At 39.2% G+C, this 11,039-nt stretch overlaps 1 protein-coding gene across 2 annotated transcripts; it reads right to left on the bottom strand.

Moving 5' to 3' along the window:
- Nucleotides 1–497: 497 nt before the first annotated feature.
- LOC142556420 (uncharacterized protein C24B11.05-like) lies at nucleotides 498–2,935 on the bottom strand. Of its 2 annotated transcripts, XM_075667881.1 has the most exons (9): nucleotides 2,719–2,935; nucleotides 2,486–2,551; nucleotides 2,286–2,383; nucleotides 2,155–2,192; nucleotides 1,977–2,064; nucleotides 1,676–1,885; nucleotides 1,526–1,591; nucleotides 650–836; nucleotides 498–594 (listed from the first exon to the last, which is right to left on the bottom strand). In XM_075667881.1, the coding sequence occupies exons 1-8, from the start codon at nucleotides 2,777–2,779 to the stop codon at nucleotides 669–671; spliced, it is 795 nt and encodes a 264-aa protein (XP_075523996.1). In that variant the 5' UTR covers nucleotides 2,780–2,935; the 3' UTR covers nucleotides 498–594; nucleotides 650–668. The 2 variants fall into 2 exon arrangements, with proteins under 2 accessions (XP_075523996.1, XP_075523995.1); XM_075667880.1 differs by having other exon boundaries at nucleotides 498–836.
- Between the last annotated feature and the right edge of the window lie 8,104 nt (nucleotides 2,936–11,039).

Below are 11,039 nucleotides of genomic sequence, written 5' to 3'. Positions count from 1 at the left end.
TTGAGAAAATAATCCATTAATTTGAGGGAATTTTTCTTGTTATTTTTATTAATTATTAAATTGCTTTTGATCATTTAAAAAAAAAATGAAACGGTTGAAAGTAAGTCCTTGGGCAGCATAAGGTGGACCGACCAGTTGGTCACGTGCAACAGGAAAAAAATGGCTGGAAAACAGAGTCTCTTGGAGAAATCAAGGAGAGAGTATTGATTCTAAATTTTTGAGAGTTTTTCATATCTTGTAATTTTGTACTTTCTGGAAATTAATATAAGAGTGCAGCGGTATAAAAACGCCGAACCACGTAATCCTATTGTTCATTACAATAACTTCTTGAATTTTGTTTGCACAAATTTTGTGATGATGCAAACGTGTCAAATGCTAAAAGCATCAGCTCGAATTAAAAATTTTAAAAAAAATCTAACTTCTAAATATTCAAACCACGTAAATTCTAAATTCGATCGTTAATTCTAATTTCTAGACTAAAAACAAAGAAACTGAAGTTGAAAGTGATGAAATAAATTCTCAATATAATCTTGTTATTTATGTGCAAACTTCACAATGTCAGCATGGACGGATTACATACATTTGCCCACCCACCTGTCACATATTGTACACACAGAAAATCAATAAAGTGATCATGTCCATGAAGAACAACGTATGCGCAAAGACCATTATGCCCCCACGGTTGTGGGAGCAAGAACCGAGTCAATTTCACTCCTAGCGGACAGAATTATCTTGTCGCTCTCTTCTTTTTGCCATATTTCAGGAATCAGTTGAACCATATTGGTTATTGTTTCCAACGCATAATCCGCTTCTTTGCTCTTTATTGCTTGTCCAACCTATAATCCAACAAATCAAATCAATCAATAATAATTTATACTCTTTTAACATAGTTGGAAGTTAAAATATGATAATAATATGCAGATAACTAATATCATAAAAAAAAATAGTAGTTAGTATAATATTTGATTCCATTGATGTAAGATAAATAAATAATGATTTGATTGATGCAAGATATATAATTCGTAGATAAATAAATAATATGACAAAATAAATATGAAATATCATTTCTCTTGGAGTGGAGAGGCTCTGTTAGATACAATAATTGTTCCTGATTGATAGAGCGATCGAATCTTAGTGTTTGAGCTGCTTAGTAGTTTAAAATATTTAAGTTGCATAATTATCACTAATTATATTTTTTAATAAAACGACAAACGTTCGATCTTATGTTCATATGTGTGACTTGAAACTCTACCTCGGAGCCCATTTACTAATATCTCGACATCAAATGTGAAATTTGCTGTAATATGAGTAAGTGTGAAAAACTAAATAGATATATATTAAAATAGATTTGTCCCCACTTTTTTTGCAAATTTTGATTAAAAAATCATGGGTCAGGTGACACGTACACCAAATCGACAGCATGTCGTTTCCAATTATATAAAAAAATAAAAATGTATGATTATTTTAATTTTGACAGATGGCGAAATATAAACAATCGAAGGGGAAAAAAATCTGACAAACTCACCAAAACAGTACGAAAACCCACAGCCTTGCCAGCAGCAACATTCTTCACGTTGTCATCAAAAAACAACTGAAAAAATTATTTAAAAAAACACAAAACTTCAGGGGAAAAACTGAACAAAAACCCATTAAAACGACACAAAAATATGTGTACCGTTCGCTGTGGTTCGATCCCTGCTGCATCGATGGCAACCCTGAAAGCCTGCATCGAAGGCTTCAGCACCACCGGGAATTCATCAGGCCGCCTCGATTTCATTATATTCGGGTTCATCGTCTCGAAACAGATGACCTTTTCGAAGCAGTCCCTTATTCCTAGACGATCCAAAGCATTCATCGCGTGAACTATGTCTGAATTCGTGAAAATCTGCGGATGTTTTCGTTTTTAAATCAAATTTTTGCTCTGTTATAGTTTTCTACAGCTTATAATAATAATAAATAAATAAAAGATTACCCACCATTTTTCGTTGTTCGATTGTTTTCAGAATGTTACGTAGTCGAATGTTCGGCAAGATGGAATCATACGGTAATCTTCCGTGTACGTAACTGCGATGAAAAATTGATTTTTTTTTAAAAAAAAAAACATAGGCAGATTTTTAGTTAATTGAACGAGGCCAGAGAGGATTCTTTTGTTACCTGTGATATTCATCTGGATTTATATCATAACCCAAAGCCTGCAGAAATAGAAATATAATTAAATAAAATTCATTTGATCAATCGAAAAGATCCAATAAATTAACATCAAGAATTTGAGATATATGAATTACTCGGAGGGCAGCCAATGAGCTTCCATAAGTTCTAAAGAACTCTCTGTTAACATTCACCACTTCAGATCCTGGGAACTTGCATTTTTCCACAAGAAAATCTGCAAAAACCAGAATTAGTGAAGAAAAATCATATTTTAGCAGCTATTTTCAAGGGAAAAAGAACTAAAATTCACACGTTTACACCAAAAATATCATGAAACCTTGAACGTTTTGTTTCAGAGCTTTTCCAATTCCTGTGTCGGAAGAATAGAGGGTGTCATCCAAATCTGATCACAAAATAGAAAGCAAACATTTAATTTCCTCCAAAAATAACTTGTAATTCATTCTCTTTTGCTTTTCCTCTGTTTTACGTCATGAAAAACAGAGTCGCATTTAACATTTTCCATCGATTAATGATCACAAACGAACTTGAGCAATATTTTAACATGTATACCGAAAAGAAGACAATCGAAAGGGGAAACTGAGCCAAAGACCGAGTTCAGGCAAGAATCCATGGAAATGGGGGAAAATTATTCCTGAAAATGAGAATATGGGTTTTGTGTATTTGCAAGAGAAATCGCTATTTGGCAATGGAGATTTTGATGAGGCACAGAGGATTTCCATTGGGTAGATGAAGGTTATTTATAGGAGGGAAGGATCGAGACAGAGGGCAAACATGGATCAGAGGAAGACGAGTTTGATTTGATGAGGTGACTCAGCGTGTGACCCACACGTTTGCATAATCATCCCATCGTTTTCAAATCAAAATTTATAATTTAATAAAATAAAAAAATCTTATATAAATTATGATTATAGTTTTGCACATTCTAGTATGTTATAATTTTTTACACTTTAAAAAAAAAAATAAGTGTTCAATGCATAAAGTATAGGGAATATAAATGTTTATAAAAAAATAAGTGTTCAATGCATAAAGTATAGGGAATATAAATGTAAATAACTCATTAAAATTGCTATATATATTAAGGAATATATTTTGGGTGCAAATATTTTACTAATATATGATAAATATGTATTGAGTAAGTTTCGTGTGAAACAATCTTACGGTTCTATACATGTGAGAAGATATGTCTCACAGAAATTATCTTTGAGATGATGGCATATAAGTTTATGTGACATGCATTTCGATATTGATGAACTTTGAATACATTATTGATATTTGGTAAATATATCATTTCTATGTAGTATCTTAATTTTTCGTAAAATTCAGTATATCATATATACTGTTGGAGATCGATATAGAGTTTAGAGGGGGGTGAATAAACTCGTTCTTTTACCGGTCGTTTTTGCAAATGATGCTTGAATCCTGTTAGAGATTATAGCGTATCTTGTTCAAGTATATAACCAGCAGACCACAATATAGTGCAGAAACGATCTGATGATTTAAGGGTGAAAATGATAAAACAGTAGGCAATAGACAATGGTTGTTTATGGAAGTTCGAAGATGAATTCTACATCTCCCCTTCTTCTGTTTCCGGAAGGTATCACTAAAAGACTTTGGATTTTACAGTACAACACTTGTACACACCCACTTCAGCAGGACTTATCCTTTGCCTAATGAAACTCTTAGTTTCTCAACACAATAAAACAAATACAATAAAGTTCTGGAAAAGACTCTTTTCCAGATTATGCTCGATGTATTCTTAGATTATCTCATAAATTTTATATTGAGAAAGTTCTCAAGCAATATAGGATGCAAGACTGTAAACCAACAGATACCCCTGTGCTTAAGAGACACAATTTTAGTCTAAATCTGTTTCCTAAAATGATTTTGAGGAAAATAAAATGCAAAGGATTCTCAATGCCTCCGAAATGGGGAATCTAATTCATCGCTCAAGCTTATACATGTTATAATATGAGTACGTGAATGGAATGTTGGGAATAAATTTAAATAATTCCAGAGTAAAGTATTGGAAAGCAGTCAAACGACTCTTATGGTATTTACAGAAAACAAAGAATTACATGCTCATGTATTAGATGTTAGATCAATTTGAGATAATTTGATATACTAAATTTGAGTTTATGGGATGGCAAGATAGCATGAAAAACTAAGTTGGACTATATTTATTTGCTGGCAAAAGATGTTGTCTCATGAAAGAGTGTTTAAAGGTTATTTATTATAGTATTTTTTTATCATGACTGTAGATTTTATAGATTTTTATGTTGCATCCAATCAAGTTTCTGGCTTTTAAAATAATAGTTCAGAGTGGATAATTGTCTATTGAGCATATAGGTACAAACACCATGGTTGCAGATCAGCTTACTAAGGGACTGCCACAAAAATAGTTTAATGAGAACACTGCTCGTATATGTGATATGTCAACTGAGGATATACAGTTTTGTGGGAATTTTTTTTATATTTTAAATATTTTTCAGTTGTAGACATTTTTAATTACACTTATGTAAATTTATTTTACACAAAAATAAATTTTAAGTTAAGTCAAATTGATTATGCAAAGTTTGATTTCAATAAGGTTTAAGGAGGATTTATTGGAATATGCATGTTATGATCACATTGTTTGAAATTTTCATGATACACATCCACTTTATAATCTATGTCATTCAGTTGTGTCGGCATATGTGACCACTGATGGGTTGAGTTACCTTACGTGTAGCGAAGACTGTTTTAATCATATGTTGATGTGATTTATGAACTATGTTGGTTATATATATGTTTCAGGAATGACAATAGTTTTGAGCTCATAAAGTTATTTTCATAAAACATAATAATAATATAGCCCAAGTGGGTGATTTTCAGGTCAATTTTATTTATATGGACTTATGTGTTATTAATTAAGTGTTGTGAATTATCTATTAAGTTAAACATAAAATTTAAGTGATGGGTTAAAATGTTGAATATTGGGCTTTAATATATCTAATAGGTTGTCTAACTTTAATGTGCAAAGGCAAAAATATGGTTTCTATTTTAATGATGAGCTATAACAGAAATATGAGAAAATAATTATAGATATTATCTATATACGAGTCATAGTCCCTAGATCACGTGTTATCATATTTCCTATTCTCTATCCCTATTATATAAAATAGATCTGAAGAGATAACTAAACGAATTTTTCAAGGAAAAACGCGTAGATCTGGAAAATCAAGACTCATTCTAAGGAATTAAAGATTATGGTTCAAGAACGCTTCTGCTTTAAGTTTTAAGTCAAATTCTTAATTTTTAGCATAATAGATTCCGTGGTTGTATGGTTTTATCTAATTAATTGCCTCAATTTGAGGTAACACACTACTCGGATAGCAGCTTCCATATGGGATGCTTAAGGTGAATGTAAAAATGGACTGAGAGCTTGCACCACGTAACAAAGATCAGGCCTTGTAATTGTAAGATAAATCAACTTACCAACGATGTGCTTGTAGATACTCAAACCTGGCATCAAATAATCAGCAACACCATATGAAGTATGATGTGATCCCGTTAAAATGGGTGAGCCGGGTACGGGGCTCCAACGGACCAAATCAATAATTTATAGTGTTGTTTAGGAAAATGAGCAAAGTAGATGACTTCGATCGTGACCTGCACACAATAAAAGGAACTCGTGAATGGGCGCCGGAGGGATGTCCGGCGTGGCCACTCCGATGCTTAAGTCAGCAGGTTGAAGATGAGAGAAAATGGCGATATATGTGCGAATATATGTGAGTGCCAATGCTCAGGATTTTTCCCCCGTTAAAATGAAAAACATACCTGCTATTTATAGGAGGAAATATCATGATTACTTCGACTTTCGTGTACACCTACCACTCATAGCCTTTGATGTTGACTTTCTGTCAAGCCACCCTACCTCTGATAGCTTCTCTGACACGCCAAACCCCTGTAGTTCTGACAGATAAGAATGCCTATACCGATACACTCCCCGGCCCAAGGCTCTGCACCTTGGTTATTCATAAGCCCAGGGCACTACACCCTGGCTCGGGGCTCCGCACCTCGACCACTCCCAAGTCCCGGGACATGCTCCCCGGCCCAAGGCTCCGCACCTTGGTTATTCATAAGCCCAGGGCACTACACCCTTGCTCGGGGCTCCGCACCTCAACCACTCCCAAGTCCCGGGACATGCTCCCCGGCCCAAGGCTCCGCACCTTGGTTATTCATAAGCCCAGGGCACTACACCCTGGCTCGGGGCTTCGCACCTCGACCACTCCCAAGTCCCGGGACATGCCCCCCAGCCCAAGGCTCCGCACCTTGGTTATTCAAAAGCCCAGGGCACTACACCCTGTCTCGGAGCATCACACCTCGACCAATCTAAATCCCGGTATTTGCTTTCTTGCCCGATTTTCCCATTTTGGTTATATGCACCAATATCCGGGTTTAAGTTTGCTTACATCTAGGTCACTTACTGATTATGAGGCATTTTATTCATTATAAGGATCTAGATCCCGGGTACTCATTTGAAGTTATCGATTAAATCACAACACTTAGAAAATTTCCTAATTATTTTGTACACAAGAAATTATATTACTCGGGTCTTTGAAGATTTATCAGGATATGACTGCAAAAATGATAAAGGGAAAATGAAGATTTCATTAAAAAAAAAGAAGGCCCGAAGGCCGAGGAATTACAAGAAAGAGCAGGAAAAAGAAGAGAAACGCAAGTACAAATCCTATTCTATGTCCGGCTGCGCGGACCCTGGCTGATCTTCTTCGTCCTCAGAGTCTTCTTTCTCCTCCTCCCCGGCCTTTGGAAGTGATGCAATGGCTAGCCTAAAGTCTGGGAAGTTAGACTTATCCTTAGGCAAGAGCCCGGCCTCTTCAAATTGTTTGCGACATTTGTTGAAACCAGTCTTGAAAAGAGGATAAGCCCGATCCTCAACTGCTGCCTTGAATTCTGGGGAGGTGAGGAAGGAGGTTTGAAGTTGCTCCCTCTTTCGCTCAGCCTCAGCCAGAGCCTCCTCCGCGGCATCCGCCCGGGACGTCTGCTCAGTCATACCCTCTGCCAGGGATTTATTCTTGCCTTCAAGAAACGAGACGTGTTCTTGAAGGGATTTCTCCCGGACAAGACTTTCTTGTAAATCATCCCGGGCTACATCCAGGGAGGTGTGAAGGGCAGCCTTTTCTTCTTCATGGAGCCCTTTCAGTCGGGCAATCTCTCCCTGGAGGCGATCGTGGATCTCTCTGGAAGCCCGGACTTGGGGAGCCTGCCGAGTAGCTATGGCAGCTACCTCCTCGAAGGCTGATATCAGCATTTGCATGCCCTGTTTTGTAAGAAAGAGGTTAGAAACAAACAAAAAAAAAAAAAGGAAAGAAGGGTAAGGAAACTTACTGATAGAAGCCTGTTTGAGCCCTCGAGGAACCGAGGACCCGGGGTGGAGCTCTTCAGAAAAGCCTCCTCGGCAGGGATCAACATCTGCCTAATAAGATTCACCCCGAGTGCCGTAGCCCCTGCTGTGAAGATGCTGGCCCGGGTAGGCTGCTCGGATAGGGAGGGCTCTTGGAGTGGCTCCTGAAGGGCCTGTTGGAGGGAAGGGGTGTTGGATTGGCTTGCCCGGGAAGAACCTTGGTCTCCTGCCTGATCATCTTCAACCAGAATCAACTATGGGCTTGTGGTAGCCTTTCGTTTCCTCTGCCGAAGGGGGATATGATCTTCTTCATACTCCGGGGAGCAAGGCACCACCCGTTCTGGCTCAGTATTTGCCCGGGCTAATTCCTTCTCCCAGGCCGCCGCCTCCTCTGGTGCTTGTTTCCTCTTTTCAGCAGCAGCCTTCCGTGCTGCCAGTTTCTTCTCCTTGGCTAGCCGCTCAGCCTCCCACTTTTTTGCGAAAGCTTCTTGCATCTTGTCTGCATTTATGAAAAAACAAAGGGTATCACCTAAGAAACATAAATAAAGAATAGGAAAGACAAGACAAGGAAAAGAGAGTTACCGGGCTGAGAGCCCGAGCCAGCCGCCTCATCAATCGCCCGATCTATGGGGTCTTCAGCCCGGGCACTCAACCCATAGGCAACCAGATTCTCCTGGGAAATAAGGATAGAGGAGGAGTATCTTTTGCCCTCTACCAAGTCTTGGCTCCGGGTATAAAAATCCTCAAATTTGTAGGCCCGGGGAAGGGTGGGTTGTTGAGAAAGGGAAGTAAGAAACTCTGTTAAACAGGAGAGAGGACCCGGGAGTCGAATATAAAAGAATCTTCCTTTCCACCCCTTCTAGGAAGAAGGAATGTCATCAAGGAACTGGGCATTTAGCCGGGCAGTGAGGGATAAGGCATTATCTCCCAATATACAAACGAAAAAATAGTGGAGAACAAGGGGAGTGATAAGGAGATTATTCATTTTGAAAAGAATATAGGCCGAGGCCATAATGCGGAAGGAATTCGGATGGAATTGGTTAATGGGCACGCCAAAGAATTCAGCAACCTCGATATAAAACGGAGGGAGGGGAAAACGAAGATTACTTCTGACTTGGTCCCGAAAGAAAGTGGTGTACCCGGGAGGAGGGTTATTGGCTCTATCGGAAGGACCTGGAATCAGAATGGAAAAAGCAGAAGGGATAGACCCCAGAACCCGGAGTTCCTCGTCCGCCCCTGAGCGCAAAGTGCTGCTCATTAAGGAGAACCAAGGAACTCCCGGGGCCTCAATAGAAGGATGGTCAGAAGCACGGGCTTTGCCCTTACCCTTGTCCTTCTTCAGGACCCGTGAAGTGCCCGAAGAAGAAGGTTTAGTTTGGTGGGCTGCAGGCTTTTTAGAAGTTTGAGCAAAACGATGGCGAGGAGGAGAGGGGGGGGGGGGGGGGGGGGGGGGGGGGGGGGGGGGGGGGGAATCGGAGCGCATCGCGATGGACTCATACCCAGATGAGCCTCGCGCATTGGCTCCTGAGGTGGAAGAGGTAGAATTAGACATGGATTATAGAAAAGTAACTTACGAGTTTTTGAAGGGACTAGTTGCAGTGGTACCAGGTCGCCGGAGATAGTGGAGTTTACACGCCGGAAAGCTGAGAGGAAAATTTGCAAGAGCTTCGCCGCAAATTTGAATTTGAAATTAATTTTTGAAAATGAGGAGGGCTAATATATATGGGCGAGGAGAGATCTCTGTCGCTAATCTAGATACACGTGGACGATCAAGATGTCCCTCGTAAATTGTACCGGGCATATGAAAGGACGTGCACGAATGTCACTATGTCAGACTTATCGGATCATCGGAATATGAAACGATTTTCGACGGCATAAATGCTAAAGCATGGGTAATAATGACACTCTTTGGACTACCCGATAATACTAAAGACACTATATTCAAACCCCGAGAGATATGAGGCCCCGACACCATTTATTAAGCCCATGAAAAATAAGGTCCCGGCACCTCATTCAAAACCCGGGTTGTATCAGACCCCGGTACCCCATTTCATCTATGGGACATTTGAAGCCTCCAATGCTCTTACACACTCTAAATTATGTTTCAACAAAAGTACAAAGTATAACTGATCGGGACAGTGAGTCAAGCTCTAGCCCGACTATTTTAGGGATGGGTGGTGATACCCCCATAAGGATCCGGGTCGTCTTTAACCCGGTTTATTAAATGGGAAGCCCAGATCATAGCTAGCTTCCCGGGCATTCCATTTCTTCCCGGGCCATCATCATAGCCCGGGCTCTCATGCAAGCTCCCGGGAACTTTCTACTCGGGCTACCTCGAGAAGCGCACCATACTCGAGTGTATCGGTATGGGCATTCTTATCTGTCAGAACTACAGGGGTTTGGCGTGTCAGAGAAGCTATCAGAGGTAGGGTGGCTTGACAGAAAGTCAACATCAAAAGCTATGAGTGGTAGGTGTACACGAAAGTCGAAGTAATCATGATATTTCCTCCTATAAATAGCAGGTATGTTTTTCATTTTAACGGGGGAAAAATCCTGAGCATTGGCACTCACATATATTCGCACATATATCGCCATTTTGTCTCATCTTCAACCTGCTGACTTAAGCATCGGAGTGGCCACGCCGGACACTCCTTCGGCGCCCATTCACGAGTTCCTTTTATTGTGTGCAGGTCACGATCGAAGTCATCTACTTTGCTCATTTTCCTAAACAACACTATAAATTATTGATTTGGTCCGTTGAAGCCCCATACCCGGCTCACCCATTTTAACGGGATCACATCAAAGTATTTTGCCGAACTATAGAATCAAGTTCCGGACTTGTGAGTTTAAGAATCTAGTGTGTATTTAAGCTGACAAAGATAAATCCCTTCATCAGAGCAGACGATCTCAATTCCCAAGGAATACCTCAGTGGACCGAAGTCCTTGAGATATACCCTGGAATGCAGAAAATCCTTCAAGTCTTTGATAGAATCATTACTACTTCCCATTATTACTATATCATCTAATATACACAAGGATTAAAGTAATGCAACTAGAAGTTTGTTTGACAAATAGTGAGTGATCATGCCGTGATTGAACACATCCTCTCTCTTTTAAAATAGTAGCAAACTTTTGATTCTACTGTCTCGAAGCTTGCTTAAGTTTATACAATGACTTATTTAATTTGCAAACTTTCTATTCTCCCTGTCGACAATAACCCAGTGGCAGATTCACATATACGTCTTCATTGAGGTTTCCATGAAGAAATGCGTTTGTCACATCCTTTTGGTGTAAATTCCAACCTCTAATGTCTGTTTAAATACCCTATAAACATTGAATGGTAACAATCTTTGCATTGGATGATGTTGGAGTACCGTTTTCTCGCACCCAAGGCACAACAAAAATTTAAAAATTTTAGTTTTGACGTTCAAAACGTTCATTGTGTGTTTTATGATTTTAAAACATT

This window comes from Primulina tabacum, chromosome 9 (genome assembly GCF_025594145.1).
Source record: "Primulina tabacum isolate GXHZ01 chromosome 9, ASM2559414v2, whole genome shotgun sequence".
In the NCBI taxonomy this organism is placed as follows: Eukaryota; Viridiplantae; Streptophyta; class Magnoliopsida; order Lamiales; family Gesneriaceae; genus Primulina; species Primulina tabacum.
The sequence above is the reverse complement of the archived record's forward strand: the minus strand, read 5'-3'. Positions and strand labels throughout refer to the sequence as shown.